Genomic DNA, 23,649 nt, shown 5'->3' with positions numbered 1-23,649 from the left:
TCTTCTAAAAATATTATTAATTCAGCAATAATGATTAATTTATCCAATATTTTTTTTTAAAAAAAATAATTAAAGAAAACTTGGATTTTTAGGAAAATTAAAGAATTTTCCTAATTATATTTGCACAAATTGAAAAAATTAAAAAATTAATAGCCGCAAGTTTCATGCTGAGCTGGAATTATTTATTAGTGAGAAAGCATGTAACAAATTACTAACCTTCCATTTATATTTATTCAAATTAAGAAGTAAATAAAGGTATTATGACGTCATAAAGAAACTTAAATAATGAAAGAATTTATATTTAATGGTTTTTGTGGTGAAGTTAAAATTGTATTTAGAAAAAAGAAAAAAGGTGAAATTTCGGTTTTGTCCTTTTTGGTTTAAGGACATTTTTTTCTCCACTTTTTCTGTTGTCTTTATTAGATTTAAAAAAAAAAAAAAAATACTTTTATAAAGTGGATATGAAGATGAAATGAAATGAAATTAGATTTACTCTAAAGTTTATTATATGGGTATTTTAAAGATTAGGGTTTAGGGTTTTTAAAAAGGAAGTAGGGTTGGGCCACGAAGGTCATTGGGTTGAAAGCGTTGGACTTGGGAGTGGTACCTCTTTCAAATGAGTGTTCACATAAGATAAGAGTAATTTATAGGACCCTTGTCTTGCAAACCACTCGTATAGAAATGTATACTTATAAGATGAAATAACTGTTTCCGTCCTCTTTATAATAATGGTGTATGAAGGTGTGAGATCTCACGTCGGTTGGAGAAGAGTATGAAATATTTCTTGTGTTCTCTCCCTCTTTGTAACAACGGTGACGTGAGAGTGTGAGATCCCGCATTAGTTGAAGAGAGAAACAAAACACTCTTTATAAAGGTGTGAAACCTCTCTCTATTACATGTGTTTTAAAATCTAGATATTGATGACGATACGTAACAAGCCAAAGAGCGACAATATTTCTAGCAGTGGGCTTAGGGCGGTTACAAATGATATCAAAGTCAGTCATTGGGTGATATGCCCGAAGACGTTGGGTCCCTAAGAGGGGTGTATTGTGAGATTCCACATTGGTGGGAGAGGAAAACAAAATTCCTTATAAGGGCGTGGAAGTCTCTCTCTAATAGACAAGTGAAAATCTCCCCCTAGTAGACATGTTTATAAAAGACCTAAAGGGCGTAAAAATAGACACGTTTATAAAGGGGCTTATAAGGGCATGGAATCCTCTTCCTAGTAGATACGTGAAAATCTCTCACCGGTAGACATGTTTAAAAAGGGAAACGAAGATTCCTCCTTATAAAGGCGTGTAAGTCTCTCTCTAGTAGTCGCATTTAAAATTTCAAGGCTACGACCATTGAAACGAAAATAGAATACTACTAATCAATGAATAAAACTAGAGGTATTTTTGAGTTGGGTCGGATTAAAACATTTTTTTTAGACAAACCCAATGGTTCGAATTCTAATTTTTTCAACTCAAACAACTCTTACAAAAATGAATCAAAATCAAACTGAACGGAACCTAAATTTTATTTTTTAGGTTAGAAATGGTTGGGAAAGTTGAAGAGAAAAAGGATGGAGGCTGAGAAATAGAAGAAACCCCATGATCAAATCAATTAGCTCTAGGAAGAACAAATTTTTTCCAGAACTAGGACAGCCTCTCTCATGGTGGGTCTCTTTTGAGGCACAAAACAAGCACACCTAAACCCTAATCTAAAAATCTCCATTACCGCCTCCTCTTTCCCTTCCAATTCCCCTCTAATCGTCGGATCCACCATCTTCTTCATCCGCCCCTCGTCTTCAATGCCGCCCTCCCTCTCCCTCACAATTTTCCCGCTCAGAAGCTCCACCAGAATCAACCCGAACGAGTACACGTCCCATTTAGGGCTCGGTTTCAGATTCTTCAGCGATTCCGGCGCCTGGTACGCCGATCCCACGCTCACCGCGGGGCTCCCTCCACCACCGCCGTCATGGTGATCGCGATTCGGCGTGGATCTGTGGCTGCCGAAGTTCCGGGATGAAGTGGAGGCGAAGGCGATCTTGGAACTGCGGGAGAGGAGCTTGTTGAGGCCGAGATCGGTGATTAAGGGCTCCATGTCGGCGTTTAACAGGATGTTGGAAGGCTTCAGGTTGCCATGGATGTGCTTCTTGTCGTGGATGAAGGCCATTCCTCTGGCGATTCCTCTTGCGATTTTCAGTCGGACTTCAAATGATAGATGGATATGGGAAGAAGACGATGAACTCGGTTTTTCTGAATTAATAAATTCATTTCATTAATTTAAATAGAAAAATCATGAGGAAATAGTACAATTAAATTAGTATAAAATTAATTAGAACAATAAACTTACTGTGAAGGGAGGTTGCAAGGCAGCCATTGGAGACGTAATCATAGATTATGAGCTTTTCATCTTCTCCCCAAAAGAACCCGCGAATTTTCACCAAATTTTGATGTCGGAGCTTAGCAATGGCTCTCATTTGCGCCTCGAAATCCCTCAATCTCTCAAAGTTGACGTCGCCGATCCTTCTGACGGCGAACGCCGTACCGTCCTCCAGCACCGCCTTGTACACGATGCTTCCGCCGCTTGCTCCAAGTATATATGCTGACGCCTTTAACAATGTCTCCAATTCCATCTCTGTTTCTCCGTCCAATGTCACCAGCACGCCGTTTTTCTCACTGTCTCTGTTCACTCCGCCGTGGTTTGCTCCGGATTTCTCCCTCTGCTCTTCGCCGTCGGAAGAACTCGTCGCCTCCGATGTATCTTCTCCTTTGTTGGCCAAACAGAACAACGCCGATGAGGGTTTTCTTTGGTTGTTTTGGTGGTCTTGGTCTGAGCCAATCGGCGGCTTCTTCTCGGCGGATTTGGAGGTTTTGGAATTTGGATTTGTTTGTTTCCGGTGATGGTAGACGTAGAGAATCCCGATGGCCAGAATGGTGATTCCAGCAAGGTCTCCGACCGCAATTGCGGCTATTGTGATGGGTTTCATGGTGTTTTGCGGCTGAGAAGTTTGCGTCCCGTTCGGACCTCCGGGGGACTTTGTTGCTGGAATAGAGACGATTGTTTTTGGTATGGCGGCGATTGCCGGAGAAGAAGATGAAATTTCAGAAACATTTGGGGGAGTTGTTAGAGAGGAATGAATCGAACAGAGGTGCTTCAATGGCTTCCCACAGAGATCTTCATTTCCGGCGAACGCCTCTGTTTTCTGGCTGAGCAGAGCAGCCGACTGAGGAATCGCTCCGGTGAGATTGTTGAAAGAGAGATCCATCGTCGCATTCGCCGGAATCCACTTCGCGAACTCCGGTGGAACGGGACCTGAAATTTTATTGTAAGAGAAGTTCAAATACCGTAGTTTCTCCCCACCAAAATCCGCCGGCAAAGACCCATTGAGCAAATTAGAAGACAAATCCAAAACCTCAACCCAACTGAAATTCCCAGGAATCTCTCCGGCGAAATAATTACTCCTCAGAGAAACGACGGTGAGATTCTTCAAAGCAGAGAGATTTCCCGGCAATTTCCCGGCCAACGCATTATCAGACAGATTCAAAACCTGAAGACTCTTCAAACCCCCAAATTCCGCCGGCAACTCCCCGGAGATTACATTGTTCGAAAGAGAAAGAATCTGAAGCTCCGAAGCATTGAAAATGGAAACCGGGAGAGACCCATTAAAGAAATTACCGGAAAGATCAAGAAGACGAAGGTGTTCGATCCTTCCAAGCTCATCAGGAATGGAACCCAGAAGCTGGCTGCCAGGGAGTGAGACGGCAGTGACTCTGAGCAAATCCGGCCATCCGCCGCCATAGCCACGGAGGTCGGTGCAGGTGACTCCATGCCAAGAACAGGGTGTCGCATCATAAACATTCCAATTCGCGAAAACAGACAAGGGATCGCCGAGAATGGAGCGTTTGAGAGACAACAAGAGGGCGCCATCGCTGTTAAGAGCAAAAGAGGGAAAATGAAGGAGAGGGAAAAAGAAAGTGAAGCTCCAAAACAGAGCCTTGTAAGTGGCATCGAAGAAGCTCCATGGATTCCTGTTCTGCAACAGATCTTGCATCATATTTCTGGGTTCTATAACAAAATCATTTCCATCAGAAGGAAGAAGGAGATGGGAAGCTGAAAGAGACCCACTGAACTTAACTCCTTGGCTTTACCAAATCTGTAGACAGAGACAGAGACAGTGGAGGAATCTTGAAAATGGGGTCAGCCAAGGAAAGTGTATTCAGGATGTGAAGAACAGTCTCTTGGAAAACAGAGGGAGAATGAGAGCAGCACAGTGATTAGTTTACCTAAAGCCCTAACCTACAAAAGTAGCGAAATTCCTCGTTCCTAAGTTCCAACCTGCACGAAAAGCATAACGTCTTAAGCATGGTCTTAAAGAGAGGCTCCCTAAAATCACCATCCGCTTCTTAATAAGAAGGAATTCGAACCTCCAACCTTTTTACTAATTGGGATCCGTTCAAATCCAACCAACAATACATCAATTCTATTCATAACATCCATCTATATCAGTGTATCCTATGGTCACGAAAATACTTCAAATCAATTTATAAATTTATGAATGCATGATAAGTTATGGGCACTCTCAAAGATATGAACAGACTCCATTGGGCATTGGGAGATGGGAAGTTTGTAATATTATCATATGTAAACATGAAGACCAAAAAAGAAATAAAGGGAAGGCATAAAATAAAGTGATAGTGGGAATTCCTAGACAAACTTGATCACACCCACAAAACAATGTCCCAATTTTGATACCTTTTTGGTACAGTTTCAAAGGTATACAGACAAAATCTTTTTCTTAAATAATATATATTTCCTCACAATTTCTCATACAAAGCTTTTTTTTGTAGGGATATGGTCAAATTCATATAAAGGATGTGTGGAAAAGATCTAAAAGTTATTCCTTTTATGTTCTTTTGTGGGAGAGGTATCACAATGCTTCTAAGATCATAAATAAATAGCCGTTACATGATATTAACTATTTGAGGCATAAGTCTTCTACATTTTACTTAAAAGGTCTCGTACTAATAAATATAATCATCTTTTTTCTCTACTATGAATTATAGAAACACGAGTCAATTCAAAAATAGTTTAGTAGATAAAATACTAAATAAAATTTTAAAAGTTAGTGATTCAAATCTCACTCACAAATTTAAACATCGAAACTTTGACATTTTCATTGAAATTATTTCAATTTTTTTTCATCTTCTTGATCTTCAAAAATGTGTTCAAACAAATACTTGCAAAATCTAACAAACACTCACCATTCAAATGCAAAAAAGTTCTTGTCCAAAACAAATTCAAGAAAATATGGACCTTGAAAAGATGTTACATATACATATACATATATATATACACATACATATGCATAAATACGTATACATATATAGGAAAGAAGGTATTAGCCAAGGTCCACCCCACCACCAAACACTTGATTCCCACATTGCATTGCCAAAGTTTCCCTGGCAAGATCTTCTCTTTCTCAACAAATATGTTCATACTCTTTTACATACAAATTATGATTATCTAACAAATTTTAATTAAAAAAAACTACTCTAATTTTAAGATTTATTGAAAATATAAGGACTAAACTAAAATATTTGAAAGTGATGGGACTAAAATGAAATGAGGTTTAAAGTACAAGGACCAAAAATATATTTTACGCTAAGACAATTTGTACTTCAAATAGTATCGGTAAACATAAGAGTAATTTTTTTTTTCTTTTTCAATTCTACAACAAATCAATTTTCATTCACATTCGAACAATCAAAGGCAAGCATGGATTGTATAAGTTTATTTAGAATTTGATCTGAGAACAGAGAATGATTTGAAAGCGATCAAAATAATCTCAGCAACTGAATATAAATGGAAACCTGTTTTCCAGCAAGTAATTGGTCTCCCTAATAGACGCATGCATGCATCCCCTTTGTCTTCAGCTTTCGTCCTTTGGATCTAAAAAGAGTTTGAACAAAGCATGTACAATGATCCCTATCCCTGCTACAAACAATCAGCTTCAAATTCACTTTTCTCCAACAATCTTATTCCCTTTATGAATTAACCTGCACAAGCTTCCTGTAAGGAAATCCCAATTGGTGTAATCTAAGAGCCCATTTGGTAATGACTTTCTAAGTGCACAAATACACTTTCTAGATCCATAATCTGGAGTGAGAAGACCTAAGTTTGTAGTGTAAGAATTAAAAGTGCTTGGATTGTACAAATGAATGAGTTTCAAAAGTCTCTACACGACATCTGAAATAGATTTATGAGCTTGAGATCTGTCTTAAAAGTAGGCTTGCAAGAATCTAAACTTACGTAACTTGTAAGATTAACAATGACATAACATTGTTCTAATTTAATAAGCCAATCGAAAAAACCAACACCCCCATAAAGTAATAAATGCTCTATCCATTTGGCCTTTGTTTCCTTTTTTGCTTCCTATGGTTCGGCACAAACCATGTGCTGGTACTAGTAACTTTGCAGATACATATATTTATATATATAGTCATAGCTAAGATGCACTTGAGAATTTTATAAAGAACCGTGAGTGATTTGGACAGCTTAAATAAATATATAGCAAAACCCCATACAAACCAGGGGACAAAATCACATGTGCTTTGGTGCAGATGTATCCCAGTAACAATAATTTCTCTATTCCATGCGAGTCTTTGATAGTTTTTTTTTTACTCTCCTAGATGTGTGCCATTTTACCTTAAAAGTGAGGTTCAGAAACTTACATCTGCTTTTCATGAGATGGATCATTTTCTCTGTCATTACACCTGACAAGCAAATTAACTAATCAGCCTAAGCAACATATTAAGATTGAAAAGAAGAAGAAAAATCACTTTTGTCTTCGTTCTTCTCATTTTCACGACAGCCCTGGATAAAAACATTCTATTACAACAGGTTTCAAGCTAAGTTAAAGTATTTGCACAGAAGAATATGATAAAATCCGAAGTAAACCAAAAAAAAACCTCATCACAAAAATCTTTGTGAAAAACTAAATTGCAAAAGTTGAAGAAAGCTTCTAATCTATGCAAATTTATTTTCATTAGGTTCAAATAACAAAGGATAATTGCCAAAATCAAAATTACAGAACCCGGAGTGTGAAACCAAAGTAGCCAAGACACCATTTCAATGCAAAATCAAACAATATTGATTTCAATGTTCACCCTTCAGTCAAAGTCGGAATACATCTATGTTAAACTATATACCACAACTTTCTAAGAGATCTAGAATTCTGAAGTTCATCTCTTTTAAAAGAAATCTCAATGCCTCTGATCAAATCTTCAGATATACTGATCATCCTGTTGAAAAAGCCAGCCAATCTGCCCCTGCATACTTCAAAGTAGCAAGTAAAACCAAAGAAAGTCAGATAAAAGATGAAAATTTGAAATATAATATATTAATCAGCTGTTAAGTCAGATAAAAAGTGGAAAACTAAGCGATCAGAATTTTGTGAAATCTTATGAGATGTTAATATGTAGAACATAAAAACTTAAGAAGTAATAAACTTTCACAAACTACCAGAAGTTATTCACAAATTTTAAGATCTAACAATCCTTCATCAAGAGTAGGTGGCATTTAGATTACAACAGAAAGAAATGAACTGATGATTTAAGGAAAGAAAAAACAAAAAAGTGAACAAATAACAAGACATTACAATATCAGTACATAATAATCAATATGTTGATCTGAAATAATATTTACAGTTCACGTCAGAATACAAAAATGGAGTTAAACATTATGAAAAATGTAATCCAGCTCACTTCTTGTGAAGTTACTGATCATCGAGTGAGGTACTATGCCTATTGCATCTTCTTCTCCTTATTTAAGGGTAATGGTAACTTCCTTAGAACATTCTCGTTAAACATCCTGTATTGCATCTGTACGTATCTATGTGCTACACATAACTTTTCATTGATGTGATCCTGATACTTATCATACACTAAAGGAGCGGAAAGACTGAGAAGGATACCTGCAAAAATATATTGATAAAATGCATAAACTGTTTCAGAAAACAACTATGATACTTGAACTGCTGATTACAAAGAAATGAGTGCCCCACAAAACTCACCAATATAAACCAGTGTAAGAAAATTGAAGAAACTGCCAATGAATGACACAAACCACAGTCCAAGAGCAACCTGAGATCATGATTTCATTAACTCACAAGTCCCAGTTATCACAGAGAAAGACACAAATGATGATCCCTAACCTGAAGAAAGAGCTTAAAGTTTCTGCCTATTGCAATATCACGTGCAATTGACAGTACAAAATTGACCCACAGTCGCAGTTCATCAGCAACCACTGAAACAGTTTCCTCAGAAATTTCCAGATCAGGAAGCGGAGGTAGAGGTCTGAATCACAAAGGAAGGTAACTTTAACTCTAAGTCGATTTCAATTCATACATTGAGAATGTGAATATTTGATCAGAACTAACCGAAATCAAGTCAATCTAAGTAATATTATCTCGAAAAATCCACATACTTACTTTTCTAATAACAAATTAGAAATATGGTATTCTCTTCAAATTCAAAAAATCCCAAGTTTGTATTGAAATATTTATTTGAAATCCTGAGAACTACCATCTCATAGTATGAGATGGATGTCAAGGTTGTAATTCCGTAGCTAGACAAGCTATGCTCAGGTTGATACGATGAAATGGTTCCTCTCTTACAATGTATATTATTTACTTTTGATTCATCATCGTCAAAAAACTATAAACTCTCCACAAACTTCGACCCAAGAAATGGAGATTAGAAAATGAAACTGGCAGAAAGGGAATCAAAGTACCTATTGAGAAGGGAAGCAGATTTGGCCCAGAAAAAAATAATGAGGACAAGAAGCAATAGAACATTGGCGACAAAAGATAAGAAGTTGTAACCAGCTCTTTCAAACAGGTACCAGAAAGAAGTTGCAGTCGTGAGCATCACCACCCCACCATACCATTTATTCCATAACAGCAAATCAGCCACTATCATCAATAGCTAGATTAGCAAACCAACCATATCCTTAATAGAATACAACAAGATCAGCAAATTCAAAAAAAAAAAAAAGATCGTAACATTTCTTAAAGAATCAACCCAATGAAACATATAATCCAGGTACAAATTGCAATCAAATGCCATTAGACCAAAACAATTCCCTTCCCAAACATCAAAGAATTAAGCCCAGATCAAGGAAGGAATACTAAATCATCAATGTAGGCACCAATTCGAAAATCTAAAGATGGCAAAACACGGCAGAAGAGAGATGGAAGTACCTTGACCACCGCCGAGCGCTTGATGGACAGAAATGCGACGAGAAGGATTAGGTCCTACCATGGACATGGTTAGGGTTTGAGAGAAAATGGAAAAACGTTGGAATTGAAAGCAGAGAAAAAGATGAAGATTGCAGAACTGAAACAAAGAATTCTCCGCCAAAATTTTCATCAAACATTAAAAAACTTTATTTATTTATTTTATTTCTTAACTATTTTTTCTTTTGGGCTGGGCTCTTCTGAAATTCGTTCGTTAATAACTTTTCATAAATAATTGTTTTATTAAAAAAATAAATAATAATAAATTTACCGTCAATTTTTTCTTATATTACTTAATAATATAACTGATTTAATTATTAAATGTTTAATAAAATAATGTAATGAATAAATACATAAATAAATATTGAAGCCATTAATCTTTCTTAAAACATTACGTTTTAGATTTTAGAGTGCGAAGATTTAAACTTCCATTCTTAAAAAAAAATAAACGTTCAGCAGTGAATTGTGCTATAGTTGACTTGAGACGTTAATGTTATTTAAGTTAACGATGAGTAATATATTTATCTTCTCGTTAATAATATGAAAAGAAAAAGAAAAAAAAATATTTATACAGCAACTCTATATTAATAGGGTAAAGTGGAGAAAGATATGGAACAGAACTGTGAGGGTAAGAAGATTGTCGTGTATCGATCTGAGATTTTTCTTCACTGTACTTGCTTCATCGTTTTAAATGAAAAATATTTATTTTATTAGAGGTGGTCCCGACCAAATGAACATTTCTTTATCTTTGTATATAAAGAAAAACTCTCGATAGAAATTTTTTAAAATTCAATAACAATGATGTACATTTTGTTTATGATAATAAAAAAAAATGAAAAATAAATATTTTTCGAGAAAATAATTGAAAAAGAAAACAATTTTATATCTCAAATTTTTAACAATAAATTTAAATTGTTATTGTAATTTGTAAATTTTGATAAAATTATTCCATGGTTAATAGGTAATAATCTAACATAAATTGTTATTAAAATTAATTCTAAAAAAATAATTATAAAAAAAAAACTATATCTATAAAATAATAGCTTAAAAATATTGTTTAAAAATATAAATATATTTCAACTTGAACAAAAACTATTTAAATATGGTTTAGCCATTAAAATAATAATAAAAAAAGTATATAAGAAATTAGTTTAAAATTGAAAATAATAACGATTAAATAATTCATGATCCGAAAATTCTTATTCCCCACATATTTCTTTTTTTTGAAATACACCAAATTTATTTAAATTATATCCAATTTTATTTTGCATTTTTATGTTTTCTATTTAGTTTTTATTTATATTATTTATTTTCTTTAATTTTGCAAGTTTTGAAAGAAAAAATAAATTAATTAATATTTTAAAACTTTGAAAAATGTATTAATTAAAATTTTAAATTAATGAAATCAATTTAAATTCTCTACTTAAAATTATATTTTAAATCGGTTAATGTGTTCCTTTCCCCGAAAATTATGGTCACTTTATTCGAATATAAGAAATTGTGTCATTAATTAAAATACTAAATAAATTAGGAAATACTTAAATTAGAAATTCGCTATAAATATTTTGAGAATAAAAAAAAGAAAAAAAAAATCAAAATAAAATTCGTTTCCCACACGTAATGCACTCCAGCCTGGCATCCGTCAAAACTTATCCTTTCAAAATATCGCGATAAATTCCCTTGTCGCCGAGACATTCTCCCGCGTTTTTTTTTATTTCCTTAAAAGAACATTTAATTTCAGTTTGGATCTCCCAAGATCCACGCCCTTACGTGGCAGCCGCGTGGTAGTTATCTGCCGTACACAATGCAACCTGTAACTCAGCAGTGCCGGTTGATATGACTCCTGTTAACGAAGTCGGTTAACCGGTTCTATCAGTTACCCTAACCCTTAGGTTTATAAACCCTCCCCTCCCCCTTTTCTTCCTCAATTCCTTAACCGCCTCGCATGAGGCACCGCTCTCCTCCGCCGCACGCAACCGTCGTTTACAATTCTGTATCTATCTGTTTCTGTCGTTATTCATAACTCAACGGTTGATTTCACCGCTCTGATTCTGAAGAGCCGAATCCGCGATGGGGTCTAGGAAGGGGAACATCGATCGGGTCAAGGGCCCATGGAGCCCCGAGGAAGACGAGATGCTGCGAATGCTAGTGCAGAGCCAAGGCGCTCGGAACTGGTCCATTATCAGTCAATCGATTCACGGTCGGTCAGGAAAATCGTGCCGTCTGCGGTGGTTTAATCAGCTCTGTCCTGGTGTAGAGCGTCGCGCTTTCACGGCGGAGGAGGACGAGGTCATTACCGAAGCCCACGCCAAATACGGAAACAAGTGGGCGACGATCGCGAGGCTTCTCAATGGACGAACAGACAATGCGATTAAGAATCACTGGAATTCGACATTGAAGCGGAAGTTCTGTTCGATTGCGGAGAAGAAAACCGATTGTGCAAGTCAAGGATCAACTATTTCGGTATCGAATCAGTGTTTGAGTCCGTCTGGATCTGAGACTAGCGATTCGATTCGGAGTAGCGATATGGAGCCGTCAACTCAGTTAACTCTGTCGCTTCCAGGATCAGAGCTGTGGCCAGTAACGCAGCAGCAGAGTATTTCATCATCGCCGAGAAGTGAGGAGAAACAGAAAGGGAAACGAACGTGTTTCGGCGAGGAATTGTTGTGTGTGATGCAGAAGATGGTTAAAGAAGAGGTGAGAAATTATGTGGCACAATATGAAGGAGTTAGAAACGGCAAAAAAGGAATCGATGAATGAAGAAGAAGAACAGATGAATTAGGGCCGAACAAATGAAAGAAGATCAAAAGGTACTTTGATTTTGTGTTTTTGTTACTTAGTTATTCAAATTGGAGCCAGTAGTCCTTTGTTAGAGATTCTTCATTTTCCATTTTCTCTGAAAAATTTCCTCCCTTTTCTCACTTTTTCTTTGTATATCTGTATTTTGAATTCGTTTCAGTTCAATCATTGGGAGGTAGGATTGAATAATCAACTTTTGTTTGTATCAGTGAATGTGATTTTATTCACTAAATTAGAATCAAAATTTGTTGTTGGAGATGTGTATGTAGTAGAGATATCGAACATTTTTCATTCCAATTACTAACCTTAAGCTTACCTCGAGAGGTACAACCTTGAGTACAAGCTCCAAGACAGACGAGGAACTGCTTGAGCTTAAGCTTATACTTTGCATGCAGGGACCCTCAATCCTGAAAGCTTATGGTGCTATCACTTCCTATTTTACCTGCAGGGACCCAGATATACATGAAAGCTTACGGTGGTGCTTCCACCGTCGCCCATGGGTGAGTCGGTGAGATGAAACATTTAACTATGCCATTTGTTGAGATCTGAAAATTTTATATTCAAAATCATTAAATTTATGGACCAATATTGATTTTCTTAAAAATAAAATAAAAAAAATTATGTTTGGGTTGGGTTGAAAATTCATGTGGGGTGTATTTATACCATTAATTAATTTAATTGAAGTATATACTCTAGAGGCTTTCTGGTCCAGTCGGTCGGTAAAACTCACTCCAATCGAATTGACTCACTCCAATCGAATTGTCTAGTTTTGTGTAGTCAGGATATAACTATGAATGGTAAAAATGATGACTCTATATTTTACTCTATATTGATCTTAATTGTTAATACTCGAGATGGGTCACTTCTTTTCTTTCTCTACTAAGATGGGTAATTAATATCCAATGATTTGGTTAATCCAATGATTGGATTAGAGTGAGGTCTAAGATGCAAAGGACCTTGATTGAAATTATTAATTTCTTTATTAATTACTATTTTTTTCATGTATTCGTATAAATTTTATTCAAATTACAATTAAAATCTAAATATTAGTATTTTTTAGAAGTTATAATTTTCATATTTGTCGTCTTTCTCATCCATTTAAACACAAAATTTTCGTCAATTTTAATGTTTTTTAATAAAAATTTAAAACTTTAAAAAATTTGAGGGTACAGTTTTGAAATAAATAAATGTTTAAAGGTATTTTTTATAATTTTTTTAATTTAAAAACTTAGGATGAAAATGAATATTTTACGGATAAAATTCGCTTTTCCCCATTTTTAGTTAGCTTTGGCAATGATTTTGTTTTTTTTTTTTTTTTTTTTTTTTGTCAGAATCATTTGTTTATTCGAGCATTATAAAAAGTAGGTAAATTATAAATATAATATTTTATACTTTTTATCTATTAGATATAATAGAAAATGGAAAATAATAATAGCTAACAATAATAAAATATATTAAAAGAGGCAAGAGCTCAAAACCATAATTGTTCATGGGGAACAGACATTCTCGTCCTCATAATGCTCAAAATCTTCTAGCTGTTGCACCATCATTTATTATGAACAAACCAAACAAGTTACCATGTTTGAGATTCTCCGGCGCCGATCAGCTTCACTCCGGGAACTTACTTCCGGCTACATCGACAACGAACCTGTATCTAACATCGTTCTTCTCCAACCTCTCCAGAGCCTTGTTTATGTAATCCAGCTTTACCACTTCAATCGTGGAGGTCAGCTCCTTCTCTTTGAAGAAATACAACACCTCTTGCATCTCCGTCATGCTTCCGATGAAGGTCCCGGCAATCGTCTTCCTCCCTGTTCATCCACCCATAAAAAAACAGAGTTAAAAACAGAGCTAAAAACAGAGCACCGCTTTGATTAATTCACGGCGAGAGATTTACCGAGCATAAGGAGAGGCGAAACGAATTGCATTGGGGTGTTAATGACACCTAGCATGATCAATTTGCCATCGATTTTTAACAGAGAGAGGTACGGCTCGAGCGGATGAAAAACAGGGACTGTGTCGATGATGTAATCCAGTGAGCCTATGGCTCGTTCCATTTGAGTTGCGTCGGAGCTGACCAAGTACTCGTCTGCGCCGAGATGTTCCAGAGCTTCCTTCCTCTTCTTCTCCGACGAGCTTATCACCGTCACGTGGTGGCCTAAACCCTTCGCCACTTGCACGCCCATATGCCCAACGCCGCCCAGACCCAAAATTCCGCCTCTTAGCCCACTCTGTTTCAGTCCAAAGTGGTTCAGTGGGCTGTACACCGTCACTCCCGCGCACAACAGCGGCGCCGCCTGCTCCGGGGACATCCCTTCAGGGATTTTCACCACAAACCTTTTAAAAACAAAGTTGTAAATCAGTGATTTAGTAAATCGAAGATCACTGTAAAACAAGGATTTCAAATGAGGGAATTTACTTTTGGTGCACGACCATGGCGGAGGAGAAACCACCTTGAGTGGGTCGGCCGTCGAGATACACATCATTATAGGTCCAGATCTTCTTGTTACAGTACTGCTCCTTATCGGAACTACAAGGACCGCAACTCGAACAGGATCCAACAATACACCCAACTCCGACCAAATCCCCTACTCTGAATCGACTCACTTCCGATCCAACCTCAACCACTTCTCCGACCGCTTCATGTCTGTTCCGACAAAAGAAATCAAACCCAAGTACACGAAAACAGAGAACCGACAAATAAAAAACGGCGTAATCATTTAATTACCCAGGAACCATGGGGTAATTGGACATGCCGAGTTCATTCTTGATTTGGTGAAGATCGGAGTGACAGATTCCACAGCAAATCACTTTAATGAAAACATCATCCGGGCCGGTGTTTCTGCAAGAAAGAAATCAAACCCAGAAAAGTAAGAGAAATGATTCGCAGATGAAAGAAAAACAGAGCAAGAACGGAAGATGACCGGAGAGTATAAGTGTAGGGAGACAGAATCCCAGATGGGTCTTTGGCGGCGAGACCGGTAACGGTTCTGTCGGATTCAATGCTGCCCATTGCTTCAACAGAGAGAACAATGGAGGACGAAGAAGCTTGGTGAAATGGGAATGGAGTGGAAGCACTTAAATACAGAATGAGAGACTGCTCAATGAAGAAGACAGCATAGCGATGGAGCGTGACGTGGCTCACAGGGTTGGTGAAATCCGAGTGGTTTTGATCACCTACATCGCATTCATCACACGTGGGGTCCACTTCCTTTTTTAGAGAATTTTAAAAATAAAAAACAAAGTACTTTTACCTCAATGCCACGTGTCATTATCATATTCACGTCATTTGATAAAATGGACGATGCAGATTAATCTAAGCGAGAGTTACATTATTTTTATTACTTTTTAATTCTAAATTTTGAGAATAATTTTTATTTCTATTTTAAAAAGGTTGTACTTTTATTTTAAAATTATTACTTTAAGGGTTTTTTTTTTGTTGCCATAAAAAATAAATTTTATACTTAAAAACTCCCACTAATTTTGATTTTATTTAATTTAATATTTGAATTAATCTCTCTCTCTCCTTAATTGTATTTAAAATTTAGTTAATTTTTTAAATATAATAAAGTTGATTAAATTTTGAGAATAATAAGAAAATAATTAATAACTATAAAACATTATTAAGAAAAGTTTAATTTAAAAAATATGTTATTTTTAATATTATATTCTAAATAAAATATAATAAATTTAATTTTATGCTTGCTCTCCAAGAAACTATGCTTTTTTACTGACAATTGCCCTCTTAATTCTTACCAAATTAGAAAAAAAGGTAACTTAAAAAAAAAAAGTATTTGTTTTATCAAATTTTGGCTAAATTTCAATAATTATTTTTAAATAGAAAATGCTAAATATAGAAGGAAAAAAAAACAAACAGATTAAAATAATATATCTTAATTTAGTATATAATTTATGTGAAAATACTTTTTCATTAATTTATTTTAATAATTTTAACTTTTTAAAGCTGCAGTTAATGAAATTGCAAATTTATAGTAAAAATAAAAAATAAAAATAAAAATTGAACGTCCAACTTTCCACTCTGTTTTTTTTTGTATTTTTCATAAAATTTTAAAAAAATTGTCCAATAAAATTAAAAGTTCAGATAAGTAATTAATTTAAACCTAAAATGTAGAAATACTTTTTTTTTTATTATTTTTTTTTATTTTAGAAATTACTGGCTTTTTATTTCTTCCCTTTTTACCTAACCAAATAGATTATTACTTATTAGGGTATTTGGAAGGTGGATTTGTTTATAGAGTTTACCCTAATTTGAAATTTTCCATTCCCCTTTTTGCCCCTCATACATATATTATTTATTGCTTTTGTTTCACTTAATGATTGTTAATACCTACCCTTGCAAAATAAGGTTCCCAAAAATTATTAATTTCTCGAACATTTAACGTAGAAGATGATTCACGTGCACCACGACTCGTGTTAACAAAATCCCACCTCTGGTTTCCATTTTTTTAATTGAGACGTGCATGAACTAAACTCTCGAGATATGCATCAGTGGGGGAAGAGAGAAGAAGACGATGATTTGGCTTGTGGCGTTCGGGTTTCTATTATTTTCCTCTTCCAAAATTTAAATTTTAAATTAAACACCAAATTGGGTTTCAATTAGGAAAATATTTGAAAAAACTATAAGAAATTAATTTTTTTTAATTAAATAAGTAAAAATAAAAATTCTAAAATAATGAATTTCAAGACTTAATTAAAAAACTTTCCTAGTCTTGTTAGAATGTTAAAAGTTATGGGCCCACCAAGTGAGCTCAAATACTTGCAAGCCCAATCCAATATACAATAGAGGCCCAATCAGATTGCATCACATTGACACGTAAGCCTAATTAAATATTTTTTTGTTTTATTCTTTTTATAGAAAATTCCTAATTAAATGCTAATCTTAACAAACATAGGCAGCAGTACTAAGTAGCTTTATGTAGTCTCTCGTTTTGTGTAAATTATATTGAATATTAACTCTGATTCATAATAACCATTCAAACAATTAGGAGCCGATCCAAAATAGAATTGAGTGATGAACTGTAACGACACAGATCCACCGCTACCAAATATTGTCTTCTTTGTTCTCTTTGAGCTTTCCTTCTCGGGCTTGCCCTCAAGGCTTTAAAACGTTAGGGGTAGGTTTCTACACCCTTATAAATGGTGGTTTGTTCTTCCCCCTAACTAATGTGGGACGTCACAATCTACCCCTTTCGTGGCCTAGTGTCCTCGCTTACACTCTTTCCTTCCTTCAATTGATGTGAGACTGCCTCCAAATCCACCCCCATTTTGGGGCCAGCGTCCTTACTAGCACATCGCCTCGTGTTTACCCCCCTTCAGGAAACAACGAAAAGTTGACACATCGTCCTGTGTCTAGCTCTAATATCATTTGTAACGACCTAGATCCACCGCTAGTAGGATATTGTCTTTTTTGGGATTTCTTTTCGGCTTGCCCTCAAGGCTTTAAGTTGACACATTCTCCAATGTCTAGCTCTGATACTATTTGTAACGACCTAGATGCACCGTTACTAGATATTGTCTTTTTTGGTATTTGGTATTATGGTTTGGTATTTATTTCTCAAGAGTCAAGATCATGGTTGAAGAAATTGGAGACGTTCAAACCAATCGACGGAAATTTTCATTATTGGGTTTGTCCGAATCCGGATATCTTCTAAAATAGGTGGAAGACCCGAATATTATCTCTTCAATCCCTCCTTCGATTAACCCAAAATCATCCAGGTTCAATGCCCAGGTTCATTGTACTTCTCCTCCGATTGGCTCAAATTTGACAAGATCCTGTACATTTCCTCACGAATTTCGATGTCGATCAAGATTTTTGACTGGCGAAGTGGAAATTTCACCCTTCACTTCTAACTTTCTTAAGCTCTCGAAGCAAAGCCCGTCGGAGTTTGTCACTCTTTGCCGTTCCTTATGGCCTTCTCTGAGTTCCGTCCGCTTGATGACAGCTCCCTGATTGAGTACATTAAGACTGTTCCTTCGCTGTCTGACAAGCTGGGTAACAAGTTTGATGATATTCAGATTAAGGAAATCGGAGATGGTAACCTTAATTTCGTTTACATAGTCTTGGGTTCGTCTGGATCCTTTGTTATCAAGCAGGTGACCTAATTTCTTGTCATGTTAGCTTATCTGTTGAATTTATGTTGCTATGGCTTGACTTGTTTGTTTGTGTTGGGGAAGTTTTGGGGTTTAGGGTTTATGTGGGTTGAAGAAAGATGATTATTAATTCATGTCTTCAAGTTTGATAGCTTAGTTGAGCTTGCTGAAGAGACCTAGACTAAGTTTGGGTAAATTTTGATCTTGAAAATTCTAAATACATTTCAGAATAAGTGTTTTAGAGGCTTCCAGCAGTGCTTATAGATGAATGTTTCACCCAGAAACACTAGTTTTTAAGGTGGTTTCAAACTTTTTTCTGTGGGTTTGAAATGTTTGTATGTTAGGGAGCTTCTTTAGAACTTTGGCTGTTCTTGGAGGTACTTTGTGAGATCTGACATTGGTTGAAGAGAAAAATGGAACATTTCTTATAAGGGTGTGAAAACTCTTCCTAGGAGAACGTGAGACTGACAGTGATACGTAACGGGTCAAAGCGGTCAATACTTGCTAGCAGTAGGCTTGGACTGTTACTAATGGTATCAGAGTCAGACACCGGGTGGTGTGTCAGCGAGGATGCTGGCCCCCAAGGGGTGGATTGTGAGATCCCACATCGGTTATAGAGGGAAACGAAACATTCCTTCTAAGGATGTGAAAACCTCTTTTTAGTAGACGTACTTTAAAACTGTGAGGTTGACGGCAATACGATATTTGATTGGGAGAACTTGGACGGTAATGGATTTTATCATTTGAAGTCTGGGTTTTCTTTATCATACAGGCTCTTCCCTACATTCGTTGCATAGGGGAGTCATGGCCAATGACAAAGGAGCGAGCATATTTTGAGGCAGTGGCGTTGAGAAAGCATGGACGTCTGTGCCCAAACCATGTGCCTGATGTTTATCACTTCGATCGTATCATGTCGTTGATTGGCATGCGTTACTTGGAACCTCCTCATATAATCCTGAGGAAAGGTTTGATCGCTGGAATTGAGTATCCATTGCTGGCAGATCACGTATCGGAATACATGGCGAAGACTCTCTTCGGCACGTCGATCCTTTATAATTCGACCACCGTGCACAAAGAATCCGGTACTTCCATGTTTTTGCTTGCCTATGAAGATGTTTTTAGTTACCATCTTAAGAAAAAGAGACAGGGTTATTTAGCTTGCATACTTCACTTGTGCAGTTGCAGAGTTCTGTGGGAATGTGGAGCTATGCAGGCTCACTGAGCAAGTTGTGTTTTCTGACCCATACAAAGTGTCTGAATACAATCGTTGGACATCGCCGTATCTTGATCATGATGCCGAGGCTGTTAGAAACGACAACGATTTGAAGGTCGAGATTGCTGAGTTGAAAGCAAAGTATGTTCGATTCTTTTCTCTTTTTCTGCTTCAAATTGTAAAGATTTTTCCTTTAACAAGTCAATCCGGGAAGAATTAGTTGTATGGAAGTTGATTCAAATAATACATATGATGAGCTTGTACATAACACCGCTAGTAAATATTATCCGTTTTAGCCCGTTATGCATCGCTATCAGTCTCACGGTTTTAGAACATGTCTGTTAGGAATGCATCGTTCCCCTCTCTAACCGATGTGGAATCTCACCATCCACCCACCTTAGAGTTCCGGTGTCTGACTCTAATAGCATTTGTAACAGCCCAAGCCCACGGCTAACAACTAATGGTGGGCTTGGACTGTTACATTGTATGCATATATAAATTGTATATATATGTTTATGATGCAAAAATGTGACTCTAATTGGGAGATTTATTTATGATATGTAGCACTTGGGTTGCCTGTGCAGGTTTATAGAGAGAACCCAGGCGCTTGTTCATGGAGATCTTCACACAGGGTCCATTATGGTTACTCAAGAATCAACACAAGTTATAGATCCAGAGTTTGCATTCTATGGACCAATGGGATTCGATATCGGAGCATTTCTGGGGAACTTAATCTTGGCCTTCTTTTCACAAGATGGACATGCCGTGGAAGGAAATGATCGAAATGTAAGTATAAATCACAATCGAGACTGATAACATTATCCATCTTTAGTTTAGTGGATAAGACAGCTATTACCATTGATCCGCTTCTTGCCGACCATTGTCAATGTGATGCGATTCAGGCATACAAGGAGTGGATTCTGAGGACGATCGAAGAGACATGGAATCTGTTTCGTAAGAAGTTTGTGGGACTTTGGGAGCTGCACAAGGATGGTCCTGGGGAGGCTTATCTCCCTGCCATTTACAACAACACCGAGCTCGAGCAGCTGGTTCAGAACAAATATTTAACCGACTTGTTCCACGACAGCCTTGGTTTCGGAGCAGCTAAAATGATCAGGTTTAGTCTCAAATCTTAAATCAATCATCATCCAGCAGTCTTAATAAGTAAACTGCTCAATTCAAAACCACCCCTCTGTTATGTTATGTTATGACAGGAGAATAGTGGGAGTGGCTCATGTGGAAGATTTTGAATCAATCAGTGAGCCCAGCAAGCGCGCAGCCTGCGAGAGGCGAGCCCTTGAATTGGCTAAGTTACTTCTAAAGCAAAGGCGAAATTTCACTTCAATTTCTCAGGTCATCTCTGCCATTCGTGAACTCCATTAATCAATGCAATGCCTCATCGACCCAGAAAATGAAGCTGCTGGAATTCCCGATCATTCCCGACCTTCCCGACCCATGATTTCTCGAGTTTAGTTAAAATAAAATATGATCGGAGTTGCTACCATGCCCATCGCGTTTCTAAACTAATGGCCATCTTCTTCATTACTCTGCATTTTCAACTTGTTCTGTTCTTCAAATTACTGGGTTTGTATTATTGAGAGAAGTTGGATATTGTTTGCAAATTCATGGACAATAATCATTCCAAACACCAGCCAAAAAATGAATCAATTGCAGACAAAATTTACATTTTCATGTTCTTGGAATGTTCTGAATTTGTATGATTCAAAATTTGACATCCATGCAGGGTGTCTGTCGTTTTACGTGGAACCCGACAGGCCTTCCGTTGTCAGCTTCGGCCCCAAGAAATGTTTCAGACTCTTCGGCACTGACAGGGAAACTAAACCTGTCATCTTAAATGATCTCTCAGTTCTTCCATGAATCATAATGTGACAAATTCACAATCCCATATGAACCACCAGATCTTCCCGGAATTTCCGTGGCTTCCATTTCTTCTATCTTGGCTCTCCCATCATCACCCATTCTTTTTTAAGAACACTAACCATGCTCTGTTTTCTTTTCAATTACTAACAATGGATGTCTGGTCTTGGATTTCTGAGCTCCCCAGCTCCGACGACTGGAACCAGTCCATTTCTGTCTTCCAACTCGCTAATCATGGAAACTCGGCGATTCACCTCACTGCCGAACGCTCCACCGGCGCCAATTCCGATACGGTTCTTACCTTCGCCGTCACACTTAAGGGGTTCAGGTCATTCAGCGAGAGCAAGCCCTTGTGGGTTTCCAACACGTGTCCTCTGTCGTTGGAGAAGCCGTTCCTTCCTCTGGTTCTTCAACTTCTTCAAGAAATCATTTCCCGGTCGCCGGCCGGGCAGAAGAGCACCTGCCCCCGCTCTCGTCTCCAGAAACTGAAACCCGACCCGGTTTCCTGGATTATGGACTCTCACTCGCCGGAATCTTTCTCCGGCTTCTTCAACCTTATTTTCCTCGTCCGACTCTTTTGGGTCTGTGCTTGCGATGCTCCTGCTGAAATCGGCTCCTTCTACTTCGACTACTTGCTTTCCCCACACCTTGAAACTATGTCGTCGAACCACGCGCCGGTATTGCGAACGTTTCTAGTCACCATCGGCGTCGATGCTGAGCTCTGTTTCACTCGCACGCTCGGTTACGTGATAGCGAAATGGTTGATTCTCAGAGAAGTTGGCGTCGGGTTACAGACGCTAACCCACGCGCCGCCGCAACGAAGTCTGGGTTTCACCTACGCGACGGAGGCGCACGGCTTGTGGATTCTGAAAGGTCACGCGCCGGTTATGGGGATGAAGGTCACCCGTGCCGGTGGAGGCCGGAAATACCAGTTTCCCTTGATTGAAGCGAAAGAGTCAGCGTTGAGATACGCTCTGGCCCACCAACAGCTCGAGGCCGTCGTTCAGTTTGAATATTCCGTCCGGTACCACGACGGCTATGTCCATGTGGGAACACGTGTCGACAATATTAGGCTCCACGTGGCGAGACTCGCCCTAGGGAGCGTCGATGACGTGGAGTACGCAGAGGAGAGGCATTTCGTTTCTCGAGTTCGGGTATGGGTTGGGCCGGAAGTCGGGGCGAATTATGTTGGGGCGGTGAGTTTAGGGCGGTCGACGGAGAACGCCGAACGGGAGGTAAAAGTGCAGAAGATTTTGAAGGGCAGATTTGGAAAAACGAAAATGTCAACGGTGAAGGCGACGGCGAGGACGTCGACGAGGACGACGATGAGAAACTGGCGGTGGGACCAGGAGGCGGAAGGGAACGCGGCGGTGTTCGAGGCGGTGCTGTGCGACAACACGACGGGTAATGAGGTGTCGACGAAAAAAAATCCGAGTGGAAGCGAGAACGGCGACGGCGGGGAGACCTTTCAGAACCGGTACAGTGGAACGAATCGGGCTTTCACGAAGACGGGAGGAGTGGTTTTCGCCGGCGACGAGTACGGGGAGGAGGTGGGATGGCGGCTGAGCAAAGAGACGGAAGGTAGTGTGCTAAAATGGCGAATTGGAGGCCAAATTTGGTTAAGTTATTGTCCAAATGAGATGAGAATTCCATATTATGAAACCAGGTGTGTGGAGTGGTGTGATGAGGTTGACTTGCCTTTATTTCCCTCCAAATGAAACAAAACCCCTAATCTTGTAATTATTATCATCATTCCATCTAGGGTTTCATTTTTATGTTCCTGATCGAATATATATCGCTCGATAATTTTCATATATGATCGTTTGTCTTTAGATGGGTAGCTTCGGGAACCAGTCTCGGACCCCAAGCCCACATGCCCATAAACCCTAAACAAATCCAAAAGGGTAAGAAAGTCTTTTGTGCTCATTTCGATTCGAGACGAGAATTACCGAAGGTTACCTAATGTGGAAGGGAACACCACAAGTCAACCACTGTCGAGCTATACGGTTGTAGTTTCCTTTTCGTAATTTTGGAAAGACAAGAGTGACGACCTAATTGGGCATCCCTCTAAGATCCTCGGTAAACTTATGCTCGGAGAGGCCTTTGCTTTCATTTCTTGAAGATCACAAGATCACCCTCGAACCAAATGATATCACTACTTTAAAGTATATTATCATACTGACACGAGATCTTACCATGTAAGAACATAGTTAACTCTTGTGCTAGTCGACATGCCCATCTTGACCGACCCCTTCTCAATCAAATTCACTCGGTTTAACAAAAATACATAGACATGCCCATCCCGTTACAATATGGCACGATACCACATTAAATGAATAACAACCCTAAATCGAAAGAGAAAACC

At 37.8% G+C, this 23,649-nt stretch overlaps 5 protein-coding genes across 8 annotated transcripts; 3 read left to right on the top strand and 2 right to left on the bottom strand.

The window, feature by feature from the left end:
* Nucleotides 1-1,583: 1,583 nt before the first annotated feature.
* On the bottom strand, nucleotides 1,584-9,411 carry LOC111482978 (reticulon-like protein B11). Of its 4 annotated transcripts, XM_023129037.1 has the most exons (6): nucleotides 9,248-9,411; nucleotides 8,779-8,959; nucleotides 8,201-8,342; nucleotides 8,060-8,129; nucleotides 7,752-7,960; nucleotides 6,997-7,323 (listed from the first exon to the last, which is right to left on the bottom strand). In XM_023129037.1, the coding sequence occupies exons 1-5, from the start codon at nucleotides 9,312-9,314 to the stop codon at nucleotides 7,791-7,793; spliced, it is 630 nt and encodes a 209-aa protein (XP_022984805.1). In that variant the 5' UTR covers nucleotides 9,315-9,411; the 3' UTR covers nucleotides 6,997-7,323; nucleotides 7,752-7,790. The 4 variants fall into 4 exon arrangements, with proteins under 4 accessions (XP_022984804.1, XP_022984802.1, XP_022984803.1 ...); XM_023129036.1 differs by lacking the exons at nucleotides 7,752-7,960; nucleotides 8,201-8,342; nucleotides 8,779-8,959; nucleotides 9,248-9,411 and adding exons at nucleotides 1,584-2,240; nucleotides 2,338-4,323; nucleotides 5,859-5,937 and having other exon boundaries at nucleotides 6,720-7,323; XM_023129034.1 differs by lacking the exons at nucleotides 7,752-7,960; nucleotides 8,201-8,342; nucleotides 8,779-8,959; nucleotides 9,248-9,411 and adding exons at nucleotides 1,584-2,240; nucleotides 2,338-4,323 and having other exon boundaries at nucleotides 5,859-7,323.
* A 1,788-nt stretch (nucleotides 9,412-11,199) lies between these two features.
* LOC111483237 (transcription factor MYB44-like) lies at nucleotides 11,200-12,338 on the top strand. Its single transcript, XM_023129380.1, has one exon. The coding sequence runs from the start codon at nucleotides 11,354-11,356 to the stop codon at nucleotides 12,041-12,043; it is 690 nt and encodes a 229-aa protein (XP_022985148.1). The 5' UTR covers nucleotides 11,200-11,353; the 3' UTR covers nucleotides 12,044-12,338.
* Nucleotides 12,339-13,518: 1,180 nt separating this feature from the next.
* LOC111483076 (cinnamyl alcohol dehydrogenase 1-like) lies at nucleotides 13,519-15,142 on the bottom strand. Its single transcript, XM_023129196.1, has 5 exons — nucleotides 15,007-15,142; nucleotides 14,811-14,924; nucleotides 14,502-14,729; nucleotides 13,980-14,419; nucleotides 13,519-13,893 (listed from the first exon to the last, which is right to left on the bottom strand). The coding sequence occupies exons 1-5, from the start codon at nucleotides 15,093-15,095 to the stop codon at nucleotides 13,691-13,693; spliced, it is 1,074 nt and encodes a 357-aa protein (XP_022984964.1). The 5' UTR covers nucleotides 15,096-15,142; the 3' UTR covers nucleotides 13,519-13,690.
* Nucleotides 15,143-17,692: 2,550 nt separating this feature from the next.
* Nucleotides 17,693-21,094, top strand: LOC111482834 (methylthioribose kinase). The gene is made up of 6 exons (XM_023128810.1): nucleotides 17,693-18,196; nucleotides 18,966-19,275; nucleotides 19,373-19,547; nucleotides 19,991-20,192; nucleotides 20,309-20,523; nucleotides 20,621-21,094. Exons 1-6 carry the CDS (start codon nucleotides 18,011-18,013, stop codon nucleotides 20,787-20,789), a joined length of 1,257 nt encoding a protein of 418 aa, XP_022984578.1. The 5' UTR covers nucleotides 17,693-18,010; the 3' UTR covers nucleotides 20,790-21,094.
* Nucleotides 21,095-21,180: 86 nt separating this feature from the next.
* Nucleotides 21,181-23,033, top strand: LOC111482833. The gene has a single exon (XM_023128809.1). It carries the CDS (start codon nucleotides 21,281-21,283, stop codon nucleotides 23,000-23,002), a length of 1,722 nt encoding a protein of 573 aa, XP_022984577.1. The 5' UTR covers nucleotides 21,181-21,280; the 3' UTR covers nucleotides 23,003-23,033.
* Nucleotides 23,034-23,649: the final 616 nt, after the last annotated feature.

This window comes from Cucurbita maxima, unplaced genomic scaffold (genome assembly GCF_002738345.1).
Source record: "Cucurbita maxima cultivar Rimu unplaced genomic scaffold, Cmax_1.0 Cma_Scf00008, whole genome shotgun sequence".
Classification (NCBI taxonomy): Eukaryota; Viridiplantae; Streptophyta; class Magnoliopsida; order Cucurbitales; family Cucurbitaceae; genus Cucurbita; species Cucurbita maxima.
Note: the sequence above shows the minus strand (reverse complement) of the source record. Positions and strands in the feature narration are given on the sequence as shown.